This window comes from Epinephelus moara, chromosome 18 (genome assembly GCF_006386435.1).
Source record: "Epinephelus moara isolate mb chromosome 18, YSFRI_EMoa_1.0, whole genome shotgun sequence".
Classification (NCBI taxonomy): domain Eukaryota; kingdom Metazoa; phylum Chordata; class Actinopteri; order Perciformes; family Serranidae; genus Epinephelus; species Epinephelus moara.
The window spans coordinates 34,433,425-34,453,632 of record NC_065523.1 but is presented as its reverse complement, the minus strand read 5'-3'; the positions used below and the strand labels follow the sequence as shown (position 1 = coordinate 34,453,632).

The window sequence follows — 20,208 nt, the reverse complement described above, 5'->3', positions numbered from 1 at the left end:
GAGATGGTTGTGCTGAAAATCCCGTCTGGCACCAACAACCATGCCACGTTCAAAGTCACTTAAATCACCTTTCTTCATCATTCTGATGCTCAGTTTGAACTTCAGCAGCTCGTCTTCATCATGTCTACATGACTAAATGCATTGAGCTGCTGCCATGTGATGCGTTAAGGAGCAGTTGAACAGGTGTACCTAATAAAATGGCTGGTCAGGACTCACTACATTGAAAACCTATCAACATAACTGAAATATTAAATATATAATGTGATGTAATTGTCTTTAAGGTGACGTCCTGATTCAGATCTCTGAGAACCAAAGAAGACTCACCGCTGAGCTGGAGGGAGTAGTAAGTTACATCAGCAGTAATCAGTCACAACTTGTCTTTCTCGCTCCATTTTCTCAAGTGTTTCATGTGATTTTGTGTCTCTCCAGTTCCGCTGGTTCAGTGTGGAGGTTCTTCAGGAGATGGATAACAACATTAGACTGGACAGAGATTACATATCAGTGAGTGAGGGGTGCTTCATCAGGGTCAAAGGGGACTCTTACAGAATGACTCATAATCATTACCTGGAATAAAAAATAGAATTAATAACTGCGGTGTATCATGGGAACACTCATGAACCGAGGGGTAGTGTGTGTGGCTCTGGAGTGAGTTATCTGATAAATTAACACATTGATATCGCTTATTAAGTCATTAAAATGAATGGGTCTCCATTTTCATTTCATTCTCTCTCTCATGCAGGGCAGCAGGAAGCACTACGAGATGGAGGTCCACACACAGGCAGCGGCTCTGGAGAGACAGCTGCGGAGAGGAGCCAATCAGGTTGGAGCAAAAATTCAGCCCCAGTGTATTGGAGTGTGTCCTTGCACAGTATAGATCTATATGTACTGGTAATTATGTGTTTCCTCAGGATTGCAGTGAGTATATGCAGTTCCTCAGGGAGAGCCACTGCGAGGCTCTGAAGGAGGAGGAGAGACGATACCGCTTTCTGTCTGAGAAACACTGCGGCCTGATACAATCCTTCGCCCACCTCATGGATAAGGTGCTTCAAAAAGCATTTCACTGTTTTGTGGTTTGTTTTGGCTTACAGGTGCCAAATGGGTCAGGTTTGTCTTACAACTCGCTGCGATGGATGTCAAGAGGACGATGACAGGGAGGAACTGCAAAGAGAATTCACAATAATGTGAAATGATTATGTGACACGCTATCGGTCCCCGTGAGGAAAGTCCTATATAATAACGAGGGTCAACACAGAACAGCAGCTTCACATAAAGCCTCAGTTTCTCCAGCAGGACTGAAACCACACTAATAGTCAACAGTTTGAACTCTGGACTCTGCTCACTTTTTACAACACCACACTACCCCCCCAATTAAACACCTTTCATGCAGTAAACCCTGTTTTTCATAATGAGGCTTTCACAAAGCGCTCTGGGGACTGACCTGCACATCTAATAGGCTAAATACCAACCTAAGATATTTAATACTTAACTGCCACTTGCCTTATCTCAAGGATTTTTTAATAAATCATCTGGAGCTAATACAAGGCTCATTCCAGTAGATATGACCTGATAACATCTGTTCCTACCTGAAGAGAGGCGTGCAAACCACTCTGCTGTGCCTCGCTGTACATCAGGCTGTCGAGGAAGCTGCTTTGAAAACATGGCTTTGTAAGCTACCAATTATTTCACACTGGAAGAAGCTGAACTACAGCAAAGCTGCCTGAGGGGGAACTGAAGCTACTTTGAAAAAGCAGTACAAACTACTTTGTAAAATATGATCATATCCTCCTGAGACCCTGAAGAAAACATTTTTTGGGGGGGATATTTAATTTAATTTGATTTGATTTGATTTGATTTGATTTGATTTGATTTAATTTAATTTAATTTATTACATTTAATTTAATAATTTAAATTAATTCAATTAATTTAATTTAATTAATTTAATCTAATTTATTTTAATTTAATTGTATTATTTTTTTATTTTAATTTATTTATACAATACAAATTACACAACTACACTATAACACATCATAAACCACTGACATAGACATACGGTAATAAAAGGACTGAAAGAAAAAAAAATCACAGACACACAAAAAACCTAATATTTAATTTAGTTTGATTTAATTTAATTTAATTTAATTTAATTTAATTTAATTTAATGTATTAAATTTAATTGAATAATTTAATTTAATTTCATTTAATTCAATTAATTTAGTTTAATTTAATTTATTTTATTTTATTTTTTTAATTTATTTATACAATACAAATTACACAACTACACTATAACACATCATAAACCACTGACATAGACATACGATAATAAAAGGACTGAAAGAAAAAAAATCACAGACACACAAAAAACCTAATATTTAATTTAGTTTGATTTAATTTAATTTAATTTAATTTAATGTCTTAAATTTAATTGAATAATTTAATTTAATTTAATTTAATTTAATTTAATTTAATTCAATTCAATTTAATTTATTTAATTTAATTTAATTTATTTTATTTTTTTAATTTATTCATACAACACAAATTACACAACTACACTATAATACATCATAAACCACTGACATAGACATAAGGCAATAAAAGGACTTCTTAATTCATTAAGCATTATTGTTTGAGGGCACGTGGATAAATTGATGCAAACCATCTTTTGATAGTCGTCCTCGTCCATACCCTAACCAAAAAGCATTTTTCTTGTCGGCAGAATTTTGTATAGAATCTTTAATTGACAACACTGTGATTTGGAATCTATAACAGCTTTATAAATTGGATCATACACCTGTCTCCATGGCAACAGGATATCCAATATCCCCTCCCAGTTTTATCTTATTTTATTTTTACATAGTAATTGGCATGTAGGAAACATATCACCATGTTGTTTGTTGGGGTCAGTCCTTTCACAAAACATTCCAGTACATGGCTTTTACATTATACGATTAAATTCTCTTCTAAGATATGTAATATGAAAGGTACTGTGCATGCTTTAAACTGGTGATGCATAGTGTGTGTACAAGACAGAAATTCTGTTTAACCCTACCTTGAAATTATGTTAAACCTGCTCAGGCTTTCTGATGTCCCACTGTCCCCCACATGTGTTAAAGTGTATATTTTGAAAGGCTTAAAATGAACATAGACTTTTGAAATCTTAGTACATTATAGTTATGACTCAGAAACTGAAACAATATATCTACAAATTTGATCACTTATCTCCCTCTCTGCCATAAAACGTGTTCACTGCACTTCCCCCTTTTTTGAGGAGGACAAATATGAATCACGGGGTCTTAGCAGGATATTGACATTATTACAAAATATAATTAAGTTCATTCATTTTCTGTATCCGCTGGAGCCTATCCCAGCTGACACTGGGTGAGAGGCAGGGTTCACCCTGGACAGGTCACCAGACTATCACAGGGCTGACACATAGAGACACCAATTAACCTGCATGTCTTTGGACTGTGGGAGGAAGCTGGAGCACCTGGAGGAAACCCACGCTGACACAGGGAGAACATGCAAACTCTGCACAGAAGGAACCAGGAACCTTCTTGCTGTGAGGCAGAAGAAGTGCCCACTTGTCCAGAGATCATAAACTAAAATATAAAATGCCCCACCATTCATGGGAAAGTGCAGGAATGTCAGCTTTGGTTTTGATGTCCATCAGACACCTGTCCTCAGAAACTAGAATCTAGGTCGGGGTGCTGCACCGAGCAGGACTACTGAGTTAGTCCAGTAACTGAACATTTATAATCAATACATCTGACTTCTGTGTGTGTGCAACAGACAGGAGGTTCTCTCCAGCAGAGAGCTGCAGCCTGGACGGAGGAGGCGGACGCCACCAGAGGACCCGAGGCCAGACGACCCACTTCTACAGACAACTCTGTGAGTTGAAAGAAATCAGTCGTGTTTACTGAATTATTCAAGCCGGGCCGGGGCCGTGTTGCATTTGAATCTTTGGAAACTCCAAGAATATGCTGCTGGACTGAGTTATTATCCTGTCTGAGGGGAATGGAATGAGGGGAGCTGTTTGGTCTCATATCTTGTGAAATAGATAACAGCATTTGAAGCTGTCAAAACTTTGTTTTAAAGTGTCTGAATTCATAAAACAAACATTATGTGAGAGCATATTGTGATGGGGTGTTGTCTGCACCATGAAATTGGTAACACTGGTACACACACAGTGAATTCTTGTGTTGATATTTTTGTTACCATGGTGCCCTCTGCTGGTTGGAGCCTGATTTAATTTGAAACCATCAGTATGCTGTTAGAGGGAAGCTGAGAAGGAGGATTAAAGACACATCTGAAATAAAAGAAAGGAGATTACAGACTTTCTAGCAAAAAGGAAATAAATAAGTGATTGTGATAAGGCTGTACATATTTTCCTTTCCACATCTGAACCTTGTATATCATCTGAGTCCTCAGCACAGCTCTATGTGTCAAGACAGTGGGATTAAAACACAATGGATAATTCACAAACTGAAGCCATATGGTTCTTTCTATGCAGGCTGCAAATTACCATTCACGTAAACAACAGACGCCCCTGAGATAAACCGTGTCAGTTTCAGTCTGTTCCTCACTGGAAGGTGACGTGCCAGCGAACCCCACAGATCCCACGTCCTACTGTAATAACAATCGGAGGATTAATGTGGATTCTGTTTGTTTTGGTTGGACGTGGGATTTATCCTTTGCTTTAACAGAGAGAAGCCTGTGAGCTGCTTCAGACTTCAGCTGTGCATCTGCTGCAGTCACACATTATAAACACTGTAACATACTGTATATGAAACACACCCGAGGCTTATGAAGTTTGCCGCAGTACTTTCTGGTTGTTTGTACCTGTGCATGTGATGTGTTGGTTGCACAGGTGAGGATGAAGGAGGAGGAGATGAGGAAGAGCAGAGAGGAGCTGACCCTTGGCAGCATACCATCAAGAGGTGAGAGCTTTATTCCAAAACCTTGAATTCATTTTAAGTTGAGGTATTACTCAACTGCAAGGGCATAGGTTTTGTTTTTACTTTGGGGGGACACACATATGGAACAAGGGGTTTGGGGTCAAATTTCGAGCATCCATCTGTTTTCATCCACTTATCATGGGCTGGGTCACTGGGGCAGCAGGCCAGACGTCCCTCTCCCCAGCATCTGGTCAGGATCCCCCTGGATGCCTCCTGTTAGAGGTGTTCTGGGCACGTCCCACTGGTAGGACACCCTAGGGTAGTAGTAATGCTGGGGGGATTACATATCTCATCTGGCCTGGGAACACCTCAGGGTCCCTCAGGAGGAACTGGAAATTTTGAGCATCAAATACTTAATTTCTTGCATTCTGGCACCAATTTGCGCATTTTCTGAATCAGTTTTTGTATTGTCTTTAATTTTGTCAAAATAAAAGTCCTTTGCTACTTTTTTGTTTTTACCCTGAAATGTGCCACTGTTCTTTACTGATGCCATACAATGGTACAACGCACAATGGTATCAATCGACACCTTCTGCGACCCAACCCTCGAAGGGTATCTGGTGGGAACTTGCCCCCTGGAGAAATTTTAGAAAGTTGACAGCCAAACTGAGCATTTTCAGGCTGTCCTCACACACTGTTCATACGTCTCCCTATGAAAAGTAATGCACCAAAGTTCATTCAGCTCACACTCCAGCTACATCAGCTGATCTAAAACAGCCCGATCAACTGATGGAGCAGCTGATTGATGGAAGGGAGTCAGCTGATAGATCACATGATTCCTTTCTATGCAACCAATTGGAAAATCTCATTCAGGGCACCCTATTTAAACTGCTCCGGCCTGCCTACTGTTGCTGCTTCCTTTCAAAGTTGTTTTGCAACCCACCTCCACCCCAGCTCCTCCTTTTCATCTTGTGTCTGACTTATCAGTGCCTTATCAGTATCAGTGTTTTGTATTTGCTGCTGCTCTACCTACTTTAGGCTTTCCATGTAGGTACATGGAAGGGCAGGGAAGTTTGCTCTCTCTGTCTCAGGCTTTCCTTGTTGTGTGTGGAAGGGCAGAGAGGTGTTCTCTCTCCACCATAGGCTTTCCACGTAGGCACATGGAAGGGCAGAGAGGTGTGGTCTCTCCACCTTAGGCTTTCCATGTAGGCGCATGGAAGGGTAGGAAGGTGTGCTCTCTCTGCCTTAGGCTTTCCATGCAGGCGCATTGAAGGGCAGAGAGGCCCCAGAAAAGAGCCATACCACCAAATATAATACTGCAAATGGAAAAAAACGTTTCCTTTGACTAAAGTGGTCCTGACAAAAATAATAATAATGGCAATTTGTGAAATTCATTCATGATTTTGATTACATGTACTAATGATTACAGTATTTCGGACAGCAGTGCATGGCTGCCTGTCGTTGCTCATATTTTTATCAGAATACAGAGGGGTATTCTAAGGCCATCTTAATATTGGGGGATGTGTCCCTCCCATACATATTATAATTACTGCCTTGGCTTCACATATTTCATGTTATGTTTCCCCCAAAAGTATTTCTGTGATATTCATCATTTGCAGCCCATAATGCCTCCGTCTGCACATCAGTCCTCATTTTGCCTTCACTCCACCACCAGCTTTATCACTCTTTAAGCCTTTTATCTCCATTTCTGTCCCTCCCTTCATAATTTTTGCACATCACACACTTTCACACCTCCTCATTTGTACGTTTCTGTGCAGAAAGTCTGCATAATTACTTGGCTTGCTTATCTAGAGTAAAAATAGATAAAGTAACGATGTATCTAAAACAGACAATAAACAATCTCCAGAATATTAAATAGGATTTATCCTTGCATTCCTCTCTTGCACCTCTGAATCATGGCACGCAGCAGGCTTGATGGCCCACATGCACTCGACAGAAAAACAATGCCACCCTCTTTGGTGTAATTCAGTGATTTGCCTCCCCTGCCACCCAAGCAAAAATAATTATGCATAGAGTAAGATATTTAGCAGTCAGCTAACCCTCTGAGTTATGAATTCCAGGGCCATAATTAAAGAAATAAATCCTAGCCGCTTATATTTTTTAATTAATCATTTCACCAGAGATCATTCTCTGCAATCTGAGCTAGTTTATCATCGAACAAACTGTCTTCTCTGCACTTAAGTGTTTTATTTGTCATCTCTCCAGCGCCGTCTCCCCAGGGAAGCATTTCTCGCTCTACAGGAGGAAGATCCACAAGAGCGCGGGTGGCCCACCAGCCTGGTGGCTCCAACCCCACCCTGCTGGCCTTCAGCAGGGGAGAGATGATCACTGTGCTGGTTCATCAGCCCAGGAACGGCTGGCTGTACGGACGTGCTGATAGCAGTTCACGGTGAGAGATGTTCCCCAGTGAGTGTGTGTCTCGCTGTCTGTTATGACCCACTGTAAATGTGTCTGTTGCTCAAGTACAAAATGTAGTAGCTGCTGTACTCTCTGCTTCATGCTGATACCATTCAGTGGTTCTACTGACAAACACTTTTTACATTTAATGTTCTGGACACAGGTCCCCTTTTCCTGAGTAAAAATAAACCACTGAGAAAAACAGATAGAAGCAACAATTTGTAAGGAATAAATAAAATAAAACAGCACGAGGAAATAAACAGAAATAAAATAAAAGAGGAAAAACATATTAAAGGCTGACACAACAAACAGAGAAGCAAAATAAAACATTAAATAAGACAAGGCTAAGAGTCCAAGGCAAACTCAATTTATTTTGCCCAGGGGCCACTTCTGAAAAATGACAGGAGGCCAGCAGCCAGTTAATAAACAAACATTTAGAATATGTATCACTATATATTAAACATAAATTGCATGTTTTCAACCTTTCAACATTTGCTGCCTTCACTCATCTTTGCGAGGAAGCAAATCAAGTTGCAGCGACCTCACACAGGTCAGGTGTACGCAGGGGTGTTACTAGGATTTGAGGAAATTGGGGTTTTAGCCTTTTTTTTTTTTTTTTTTGATAAACAAGCTCTTTTTTGATGTTTTTATGCACTGTGGCCCCTGATTTACATTCTATGTACAAACAAAATTCCCAGTGTTATGCAGTTAACCTTTAACATGAATAAGAAAGTGGTTGGCTGGCCTCCAGCACCCTATGGAGGGCAAGATTTGGCTTGAACTTGAGTATCACTGATCTACAGCCATGCGAGCAGCTCTGTGAGGCTGCCCTGGATCACAACAGTGGTTTGAGCTAAATGCTAACATCACTGTGACAATACTTACATGTTGATGATTAGCGTAATGTTTTATATGTTTACCATTTTAGTTTTAGTTAGCTAACATTTGCTAAGGCGAGACACTAGAAGAGGTGGACACATATACATACCTGGGAAGCGTTGTCGGGAAGGATGGAGGCAGTGACAAAGACATACAAGCAAGAATAGGGAAGGCAGGAACAGCATTTTTAATACCGAAGCCAGTATGGAACACAAACCACATCACCACAAAAACTAAAGTCCGCATCTTCAACTCCAACGTTAAATCAGTCTCACTATATGGGGCAGAAACATGGAGAACTACAAAAGCATCATCAAACAAGCTCCAAACATTCATTAACAGATGCTTAGGACACATCCTGGGAATTTACTGGCCTAACACCATCACAAACGAAGAGCTCTGGCAAACCACACAACAAGAACAAATTGAAACCCAAGTCAAACGCAGGAAATGGGGCTGGATCGGGCACACCTTGAGAAAACCATCCTCCAACACGACCAGACAGGCCTTAACCTGGAACCCACAAAGGAAAAGAAAGCCAGGAAGACCAAGAAACAGCTGGAAAAGGTCTGTCGAGGCGAAACTCAAGGAAACAAGAACATCCTGGAAGGAAGCAGAGAAGATTGCCCAACACCGAACCAGCTGGAGGAAGTTCATGAATGACCTATGCTCCCCAAAGAGCAAAAGGGTTTAAGTCAACATTTGCTAATAGGCGCTAAACAAATAATAAATCTAAGTATTGGATTTGCTTGAGGAAAAGTTAGAGGATCACTAAAGTCAGAGGGGTTCATCCTCTGGGAAACATGAATGTCTTTACAAATGTTCGTGGCAATCCATAGGACCAGGATCCTGGACCAGGGGCGTAAATAAAGAGCGCCGGCAGTGCGGTTGCCCTGGGGCCTGTGAGGTCGTGGGGCCCATGGAGAGAGTGGGCCCTCCAGCAATGTGTTGGGTGGAGAATGGGCCCTTATGAGTGATTGCCACTTTGAAAATACCTTTTCCATCATGTATATTTTTTTGTAAAATTCAATAGCATCAAAAACAAAATTACATGTTATTCTATAACTATAAATCAACAATTACAATTATTTTCTTTGGTATTTTTGTCACATACAGATATGCATTGATGATTGCTGGGTAATATGTATGTTGATGTTATCCAGTGTCAAGTCTCTGATCATGTGACGAGATGCTATGTGCACGATAGCGTGCACTGGGCCCATCGTAACTACCGTAAGCCACTGGTCTGGACCAGAGTGATATATCAACTGGCCGAGAGACTGACCGATATTTCCCCATGCTGTAATGATCTAGTACAAAACTAGACTCAGTTGCAGAGGAAAACACAAAGCACCAACAACAGTTTATCAAATCTAAATCTTTACTTACGAGGTCAGGGGTCAAACATGAAGGCAGTCAGCGAAGGCAGAGAAGTCCATTCAGGGAAATCACACAAAAAGCCAAGTCCATAAATCCAAGCAGAGTCAAAAACCAAGGAATCAAAAACAAAGAAAAAAGACTGAGAAAACACAAGGACAACAATGACAATCTGGCAACTGAATGAGGGAAACACTGGAAAATACACAAGGGCTGATTACTAACTACACCCAGGTGAGTGGAAGGAGACACAAGTGAAACACATGAGGTAATTAACAAAAGGGGGGAAACTCAGGAAGTAAAAGAAGCACCAAACGCAATGAGAACACATTTCAAAATAAAACAGGAAGTGGACACAAACACATGAGCATAAGCTTAATATAATATCACACATTCAGCTGTGTTTTTGATGTTGCTAATTTTTCGTAACATGCTTCATGACATAGAGTAACTGTCATCTTTAATTTCTGCCTCCTCTGTTTTCAGTCAGGGATGGTTTCCAGCCGACTTTGTGGAAGCAGTGGACAATCCTCCAAAGACGAGCAGCTCTGGGTAAAGATGCAATAAAATGTTTTCAGGAAGTATGACTGTTAAATAACATTATGACATGCTAAGTTCAGGCTGTTAAAGACATGTACTGTCATATTTTACTGACTCATGTCCCGGTGAAAAATCAAGGTTTTCAGCATTTGAATGCAAGATGCGTCCACCATACTGTAAATATGGAGCTACAGTCAATAGCTGGTTTGTTTAGCTTAGCATAAAGCATAAAACAGACAGCCCTGATCCGTCTAAAGGTAACAAAATCCACCTCTAGCACCTCTACAGCTCACTAAATCCCTGTTTCCACCAAACACTTTCAGTATGGTACCTTTGGAACCAGAAGTAACCCTTCAGACATGATGCCTAAACAGTACTATTTCATGTCACTCACTTAGGCTGACCAAACGTCCTCTTTTTCCCGGACATGTCCACTTTTCACGTCCTGTCCGGGGCGTCCGGGGGGTGTTTATAAATTGATGATAATGTCCAGTTTTCCAGTGTCTCTGTGTGTTATGTTCAGGTGTTGTCACGTAAATAACAGTGCCCAAGCAATAAACAGGACAGACAATAGGATTTTATTTATTTTTACACTACATTTTCACTGAAAGCTGACCGAATCCGACCCGAGCCCGAATACAATTTATACATTTTTGACCGAACCCGCCCGACCCGTCGGGTAGGCCTACCGTCGGGACCCGTCGGGCTCGGATCGGGTAGCCTCACTCTAGTGTGTGTATGTCCCCTATCTATAGGGGCCTATCTGAATTTCTGTCTTTGAGAGACATTATTTTGTAATATAACTGAATTTTCTATCCATACATATAAACTTTAAATATATTAAGATTATAAGGCATCTTTGAGTAAACTGCGAGTATCATTTAAGTAGGCTATCTCGTGGCTGGGCCAAGTGTCCTCTTTTTTGGAAATCAAAATATGGTCACCCTGCACTCACTGCTCCGTCCAGCACTCACTGTATTTCCTCCTTTATTAGTCTGCACCTGGTTTATCGTCGACAGAACGAGGCTGCACGCCAACATTTTCAAAACAAAACAGAACAGGCTGCAGAAAAAAAAATAGCAGGTTTGTGCATCTAGTCCTTCTCAGGCAAGCTCAGGGGTTTAGTGTTGCTGTAGCCCACAGGAACGACATTTTTTTTTTTCCTCCAATGAGGATTGGGATATCGGCAGTTCACATAATCCGGTTGAAATTAATATATATTTTGAAACGCTTGAAGATCCACTTATTATTAAAAGTCCCTGTCATCCAAGAAAGACAGAGAAACTCAGCCCTGAGCAGAGTGACCGTCCTCTACTGACCAATCAGACTGCAGTGTTCACAGCTCCACCTTTTAGTACCAGATCTGTGTGCTAGGTACCCCAACAGAGGGGGACCAAACATGAGGATGGTACGGAACGGTTCATTGGTACCATCCACAACTTTTCACAGTGGAAACAAAAAAAAGCGTACCGAACTGAACTCTCTGTAATTTCTCTCTGTAAGAGTCTTGTTGTCATTGTGAAGCTGCCAGACAACTAACGTAGACTTTAGGAAATTACCAGAGTGACTAAGCATATCATTCACTGTTGAATTATTACTTTAATAACCTCAGTCTAACACGTTACAGAGAACGTATTGATTATATGATTTATATGAGTATATTGGCTATCACAGGAAGTGGTTTGAACCTTGAACGTAGTCCAAGTGTTTGGTGCAGAATATATTGTGCAGCTCCCTCAGGCTGTCCTTATTGTTTTATGGGCCCAAAACTTTTAAAAGAGGGTCAGCGTGAAGCTCAGGCCTGGAATAATAACATGAACTATTTAAGATATTTGGGTGACCCATTGCTGTGAGGAAAACCAGTGAGAGGTTTGAAACTAAAACTCTGCTCAGTCACTGTGGACACAGGTCACAGCTAAATGCCTAAAATGTGAATGTAGATCAAATCTGCTTAAATATGACTCTGACATGAAATATGATATGCTTCAAAAAAGAAAACATGATTTAGCTCAATTTTTTTTGTGTTTAAATCTAATCCTCTCTAAGTGTGAGGGACAGTGAGCATTTCAAGACTGATGAGAGCTCAGGTGTCAAGTGAAAATAACAGATACTCCATAAAGAAAACAAACTTTTTGTCATTTCAGTGGCTCCTCTCATCGAAGCAACAGCAGCATTAGCAGCATGAGCAGCCTGCTCAACCAATCGTGGAGCAGCAGCCACAGCGCAGCCCCGCCCCCTCCACCTCCACCGCCTCCACCTTCAAATAGACAGTACGAGATGAGACCAGTTGCACCGACTGCTGACAATAGGAGTTATGAGTCTAATTCAGAAAACAAGGTATGGCTATCAGTCAGTCTGTCTGATTATCAATTAATCAATCAATTCTCTCTTTTTCTCTCTATCAAAAGAATATCAATAATTTTTGTTAAACATGTTCTACAAATGGGCATCTTGGGGACTACTTTCTAATACTACTTTCCTTTATATTTGGCAGTGATACTGTTTTAAACATTGGTTAGCAGTTCATAAACACACATAAGGCCCACCGCCCCTATAATGGACTTGATCTGCTGCCCCTGCGACTCAGGTCCCAGGTGGAAGTCTGGAGATTGCCTGACACACCCACCTCCCCTTCCACTTGCTCCACGCAGACTTTCTCACTCTTTATACTACTGTAGTCACGCACAGCGTCAAAAACTGCTGCTGCCCAGTGCGTCTCATACTGATGCTAAAGGGTGCCTGCAGTATTTGATGAGTTGGGAGTGAGACCGGTTGGCAGTTGCAGTGTTAATAAGCTGTTAATAAATTTGGATTTTGTCAGATGGTTTAGGCTTATTAACTGACCAATAAAGCATTAGCAAACGATTCATTAACTCTGAATAAAGCCATTTTGTTACAGCTTATAGTTCCTTTAAAATGGAGCTTTATTAAAAAAGTGTTACTGTGCCACATTGGGTTTGCTTTTAGCTATTCTGTTGGTATATTACAATACATTACAGTGTCCTGATGTCAGTATGTAAAGGTGAGATGATATGGGACAGCTCTTATAAGACGTACTTTGTAAACCTTTGATGGTGTTTCCCAGTCCGTCCAGCAGGGGCACTGCGGCAAGGTGCTGTTCTCCATGGCTCCACACCCGTCTTTCTGGTGGATGCAGGGAGGAAGCTCCAGCTGCTGATGGTGTATGGGCGAGGAGTTTGAGTGCATATGTGTGTGTGCGTGTGTGTGCTCCTTCTTTGGCATGCTGTAACTTAAGACTACTAGACTGAAGACCTATTTCAAGTCCTTGTGACTCAATAGGTCTGGTGCATAACCTTTGAGGTGCTGCAGTGTGAGAATACTGTCAGTGTCTTTTCTCTTCAAGGCTGCTCAGGCACACAGTGGTCTGAATGGCATTTCTGTTTCCGTCAGGGACATGCAGAGAGCTCAAGGTAACATAGCCTTCCTGAACTGTGATGGTTTGTTTTATAAAACGATTGATATTAAAGCAAACCACATTTTACCAATATTCCAAAAATGATTTATGTTTTTTTAAAGGAATACTTCACCCTTGAAATGAACATTTGTGTATCAGTTACTCGCAACATTTTATTTCGAATATGTGAAGACAACTCTACCTTTCTCGCATACCTCGACAGTGAACGAAAACTGAGAAAATTCTTGATGAATTGAAGTCATAGGGGTCCACATTTAACAACAGCAAAACTGTATCAAAAGACCCTTTTGCAAACGCTCACACAACTCGTGCAGTATAATCCAAGACTCATTTATCCAGTCATATGCTCAGTACCTCCTAAACAGGCAGCCCTTTCTGATGGGAACTGAAGAGAAAGTGAAACTTATCGATGCTCTCGCATTGACAAAAACCTCACTGAGCACAGAACCTGTTAAGCCTAGTTCACATTACACGATTTTCACTGTGATTTTGACGTCGTAGAGGATCTTGAGAGCCACCTTGGGTCGGAGGTGAGTCAGCAGATAGTCTGCCACGACGAGTCCTCATGTGTGAACAAGCCTACGAGCAAGTCGCCCCCTCGTCTGTGACTGGGACTGGATATCTGGCATGCTAGAAAACTGGAGAAGTCTGACACGACTGACAAAGAGCATCAGCCAATGAGAGGCGGGATACGTCCCACGTCAGCACGCAGGAGGACGGAAGAAATGTGAGGAGGACAAGCCGCAGGGTTGCCAGGTCCGCTTATTAGCCGCGACTTTGGGCTTGTTTCTAAAGTGGAGTTGCTTATTTGGGCTTGCTCTCTAAACGTCACCTTCCTCTATATATATCCGTCTAATAAGTTATTTAAACGCATGATAGTCGCTTCTTTTGGGCTTGTTTCCATAGCCCTGGTTGCTTGTTTCTCTCCCAAGATCTGGCAACACTGACAAGCCGGCAAGCAACAACAACAATGGCGGCGTCCACAGGATCACGGGGAGCGCGTTGTGTTTGGACCCAGGATAATAAAGAATATCCATGCCTTTATGATGTGTCGTCTCTAAGTTTGGTGACGTCACCGCGTTATCTGGGGCTCTGTCGGCGAGGGCTCGGTGGAGAAATCTTGTGGTGTGCACACACAGGTCGTAACGCAGTTGGCAAGACTCCCGCTGACAGAAACACACGTCGCCAGGTATGAACACTCAAAAGATTACAATAGTCTCCGCGACACAAAATCAGGGTGAAAATCGGCTTAAATCTACCGCTGTCAAGATTGGAAGTTTGTCTGTGTTATTGTGTGACTTCTGTGAATCTGAATTAACCCTTTAAAACACCAAAGTCACACAATAACACAAACTAACAAACAAATCAAGGCAGCGGTACACCAGCAACTCCTGTGTTCAACAAGGTAAAATTACTGTTTTTGTCAATGGAGTTTGGCTTTGAAGAGAGCACAGATAACTTTTACTTTTGGTTCAGGTCCCCGGCTGTCTATTTGGGAGGTACTGAGCAAATGACTGGATAAATGAGACTTGGATTATACTGCACAGGGTTTGTGAGTTGGTACATGGATGATTTGATATAATTTTGTTTAAACATGGGGTGAGTAACTGATAAACAAATGATCATTTTCGGGGTGAAGGATCTCTTTAAGGGACAATAATGAGATATTCAGTTCACAATAGCCCAAAGTGACCCCAGTTTTTTTTTTTCATTATGACACTGATGCATTTTCCTTGATGCCTCTGCATGATCTCTATTGTTCTTGCTCCCTCGTTCTACTTTATTGTAAACTATGATTAAGCAGTGTGTGTTAACTGGACACTCTGGAGTGTGTGTGACTGCCTGGTACAGCACATCAATGAGCAGCTTGTGGGAGGACCATCTGAAAGCAGAAGGGCGAGGGGTCGAGGGCCGGAGCCTGCTGAAGCGTCCATTAGTGCATGTGTCCACATTTTCAGTTTGGATTGGCCCTCACTCACCCGTACCTTTCTCAATTTTTTTCTACAGAGATCAAAACCACCTGGATCACAACCAGAACTCTTCCCGAGGTAAGATGAATAAACCTGTGTCTCTCTCTCTCAGGTTGTAAAAATGTTTAAATGGCACTCATGTTCTCTTCTGCAGAAACTAATGATATTTTTGAAGTATATCATGAAGCCATTAAATGAGAGAACAACAGATGAGGGCAGTGATCTAAATGGCACAGAATTGCTTTCCTTCCATTAGAGTTTGAAGTGCAGTTTAGTACTGAAACCATTCCAGTTATGGCCATTTGGGAAACCATGACTATCACCCCCACTATTGCTCTCACTTCAGGTGAACAGTTTGCTAGATGATGCTGGTACAGTTCGAAACGCAGTTCTCATTTCTCTCGTTATAACCTTCGCCGTAAGGCTCAGAGATGTTATTTTCTGATATTGTTTTTTTTTCCACTCTGTCTGTCTTTTTCTCCTCCTACAACATCTATTTCCCTTCCTTCCTTTTTTACTTAAGGGGTACCAACCCATTTGCCACAGTTAAGCTGAGGCCCACGTCCACCAATGACAGATCGGCCCCACATCTGTATCGATGATGACATCTTTACCCTGAAACAAGCGCTTTTGTCAAGCTTTACGTTTCATTCTTGACCTTGGAAATAGGAGAAAATAAGTATGTCTGGTCCAATGTCAGTAAGCAGACCTTCAGTGGACCTGGTGTTTGTCATACACACTGATTGCCATATTGTCCTTGTGCATAGATGCACACAAGGTTGGAGAAAGAGGACAAAAAAATGTATTAATATTGTATAATTCTTGGGGTCACACAAGGACTGTAGATGTATATTATTTAGATCTTGGTAAACCAACAATTTTGTTGTTGATTTTTTAATAATTGGCTCTGTTTTTGTGATTTGTAAGATAGTAAAAATGAATCACTGTGATACAAACATGTTTATGTAACATGAACTTACATGTGCATTGATCTTAGCTGGTTTTAAATCCTTATTACTGCTCTGACATGTTTGATTTATTGGTACTGTAATTCTGACAACAAATGATATTTAAATAACTCATTACTGTATATTATTGTCCATTTGGAAATAAATGCCTATTGTCTATGATGTGTTTATAGTGTAAATGTACAGCCCAGTAAAATGTTGGCATTGTATGTTTCTGCAAACCACGGATACATTACATTCCTATATTAGTATGTGGCAGATACGTTGAAACTTTATTTTCAACAATGCTTCAGCTAATGTGTGGTTAGGCTTTGACACAAAAACCACTTGAGTGTAATTAGGAAAATGTTTTGGCTTGAAATACCCACTGTTTGTGGCACTATCATAGCTGAAAAACAGCAAAGGGTTGCTAAAAAAGATCAGTTATGTTGCTCAAAAATGCTTGAAAAACAGCAGCAACACCCAAGTTTGGTGCCTAAAAAGGTGCTGGAAATACAGCTCAGGGTTACTAAAAAAATACCGATTTCTGGTGCTTAAAAAGTTGCTGGAAAAACAGTGACAGATCACTAAACAACATATAATTTTGGTGGCTAAAAAGACTCTGGAACAATATCAGCTCGTTATAAAACACCCAATTTTGGAGACTAAAAAATGCTGAAAAAACAGTGACAGGTCACTAAACAACATCCAACTTTGGTGCCTAAAAAGGCGCTGGAAAAACATTGACAGTTTGCTATAAAACACCCAATTTTGGTGGCTAAAAAGACACAGGAAAAACAGCTTCAGGTCACATATACACCTGTTTGGTGCCTAAACAGTGAGTTGTAAAATAGTGACAGGTTGCTATAAAACAACCAATTTGGTGCCTAAAAAGGCCCGGGAAAAACAGCATCAGGTCACTAAATACACCTGTTTGGTGCCTAAAAAGTGTGTTGTAAAACAGAGACAGTTTGCTATAAAACAGACAATTTTGGTGCCTAAAAGGGCACTGGAAAAACATTGACAGATTGCTATAAAACACCCAATTTTGGTGCCTAAAAAGATACTGGAAAAACAGCTTCAGGTGGCTACAAACACCTGTTTGGTGCCTAAACAGTGGATGTGGCTACAAACACCTGTTTGGTGCCTAAACAGTGGATTGTAAAACAGTGACAGGTTGCTACAAAACATTCAATTTTGGTGCCTAAAGAGATACTGGAAAAACAGTGTCCAGTCACAATATACACCTGTTTGGTGCCTAAACAGTGGGTTGTAAAACAGTGACAGGTTGCTACAAAACATTCAATTTTGGTGCCTAAAGAGATACTGGAAAAACAGTGTCCGGTCACTATATACACCTGTTTGGTGCCTAAACAGTGGGTTGTAAAACAGTGACAGGTTGCTATAAAACAGACAGTTTCAGTGCCTAAAGAGACAGTGAAAAAGACAGTGAAGGCTCACAAAACAAATTGTTTTTCTTTGTTGCTTTGTTTGTTGGTCTTAAACAGTGGTCTGCAGCTTGGCAGGTGTCTTGCCAAGTTGACATGTCATCCATCCTTCCCTCCACTTCCCGATGACAAAGTCAGGTCATATACTACATTACATTAGAAAGGCTGATATGAAACGTATTCGACATATAACATACAATGCCAACATTTTCTTCTGGCGACTGGGCTGACAGTTGATGTCAGGAACCAGTGCTGAGAGATGAATCTTGTGTTTTTATTGCCATTGTAAAGCATTTTGACCATTTTTCTCTACATGCTCCACTGAATTAAGTCCATTAATAAATATTAATTGCATGACTAATTTACTTTAGAAAATGGCTTGTAAAAAAGAAATGTAACCTCTGGCAGATCTGAAATATCTTGTAAAAATAGGATAAAAAGTCTGAGCCAGAAATGTGATGAAAAATGCAATGCGTTCATGGATAATTTAATACTGTCTTTATAATTACATATACTAATGTGTTTAATTTTATCAGCAGGTGGCATTTTTCACTGATGGCATAATGATAATACAGATCTATAATATAATTTAACAGGATAAAAATGTGAGTTATTAAATAATAAAAAATATTGGTATTACATCATCAGTTTAAGCTCCTGATTATTTGATTTCAAATATTTAGTACTGCTCTAAACATTCACAACTAAATAAAGAACTAAGTTAAAGTTAGTTTAAAAGAAAAACTCTTTCAGTAGTTGTTTATCGTATGAATGACGCTGACCTCAGCTGTCTGCTGGGACCAGCACTGAGCTTCTCTGAGCTCCACTAAACTGCTCTTCTTTTAAGTGATAGCCTTTAAGCTTCAGATCTGTGTTTATTTGCTCAGGCAGTAAAATGGCCTACTAAAGAAGATCAGGATTCCCGCGTCGCCTGTTTGGGTCCTCCGCTGGGGATACTTAACCCAAATTGAACCTCAGTGTGAATCCAATTCTGCTAATGGCTTGACAGCATGGCTCTGCTAAACTAGCACAGCTCTTCTGAATAAAGACTCTTTGCCAAGTGGAATAATGTGGCCTCCGCCTCCTTTTTTCTCTTTGAGCGAAGTTGCATTCATAATGTGGAACAGGCTAAAGGAAGATGCTCATCAGTGATCTGTAATGTGGGCAGTTTCTTTTTCTCCTTTCACCACTTAAGCTCAGCATACACTGTACGATTTGAGCCTGTTTCTGACCTGATTTTTAAGCAGTGTGATTCATTTTAGAGTCTGACTGAATTTCAGCTTTGTCTAGCATCGTTTGCCGTGCAGTATACAGCGGGGAGTGAAGACTGATCATGGACTGAACTGCTCCTGACTGACCAGCAGATGTTCAGATAAATTTCTTACATGTCAGAAGTTTTGGTCAGTCGTTGTCTCGCGCAGTTGAAGCAGAGCCACAAGTTGATTCCCCAAGATCAGCGCCTGTTTTCTTCTTCTGGTGTCTGCATGAGGTGGCAAACAGTGTTGCAATTGCAACATAACGCTTCATGTAGATGGAAAATATGGAGGGCAGGTTGGTCAAGCAGTCTCTCTATAAGGCAACGGAACAAGATTTTGGTATCAGATGTGTTCTGTTTCCATTTGTAGTCCAAGCGTTATTGACTAATCACATTAAAATGGTACGTACACAGTCCATGTGGAGAGGCGGAATGCAGTGGCTGAAATGCAATCAACTATCACCTGAAAACAAGTTAGCTTTATATTTGCTTCTAAATTTTTTTATTAGCATTCATATGCAGCTATCTATTCGTATAGATTACCTGAAATAACCGGCACACAAAAGAGGAAGTACTGGCTGCCACACCGTATCAGCCCAAAATATTGGTCCTCGCCCTCAGAGGCTTTATCGTCGTCAAACAAAAGCAAATTGTGGCAATAGCATATGTGCCTCTTTGATGTTTTTCCTCCTCTACTCACGACCGATATGAACAAGAGAAATGTAGGAATGCAGGATATATTCACTGATTTTCAGCTGCCTGGTAATACTTTTTGCTCCGATACCGCTGCTAGCAAATAAACTTCTATGCAGATGATATATTCCTACAGTAGGAGTTGGTATTAGACGACAACATACGATTTCAGCCTGTTTTAGAAATGATGTTGAATTCCAACTCCTACTGTATGAGTAAATTGTCTGCAATGTAAAGCAAATGTTTAGGATTTATGTGCTCACACTGTACATGTAAACTATACAAGGGCGCATTTACCCCTGAAGACCACTCTGGCTATTGACAGCTGTCAATAAAGGTTTGTTTGTAACCTAC

General features: G+C 40.7%; 1 protein-coding gene across 1 annotated transcript in view; it reads left to right on the top strand.

The window, feature by feature from the left end:
• baiap2l2a (BAR/IMD domain containing adaptor protein 2 like 2a) overlaps window positions 1-17,547 on the top strand; it is a 32,401-nt gene extending 14,854 nt beyond the window's left edge. Inside the window, exons 4-14 of the mRNA XM_050069237.1 lie at window positions 282-343; window positions 430-501; window positions 740-820; window positions 909-1,040; window positions 3,787-3,885; window positions 4,865-4,934; window positions 7,118-7,301; window positions 10,052-10,117; window positions 12,250-12,442; window positions 15,549-15,589; window positions 16,035-17,547. Coding sequence (XP_049925194.1) covers window positions 282-343; window positions 430-501; window positions 740-820; window positions 909-1,040; window positions 3,787-3,885; window positions 4,865-4,934; window positions 7,118-7,301; window positions 10,052-10,117; window positions 12,250-12,442; window positions 15,549-15,589; window positions 16,035-16,113 — 1,079 coding nt within the window. The 3' untranslated portion in view covers window positions 16,114-17,547. The remainder of the gene's footprint in view (window positions 1-281; window positions 344-429; window positions 502-739; window positions 821-908; window positions 1,041-3,786; window positions 3,886-4,864; window positions 4,935-7,117; window positions 7,302-10,051; window positions 10,118-12,249; window positions 12,443-15,548; window positions 15,590-16,034) is intronic.
• Window positions 17,548-20,208: the final 2,661 nt, after the last annotated feature.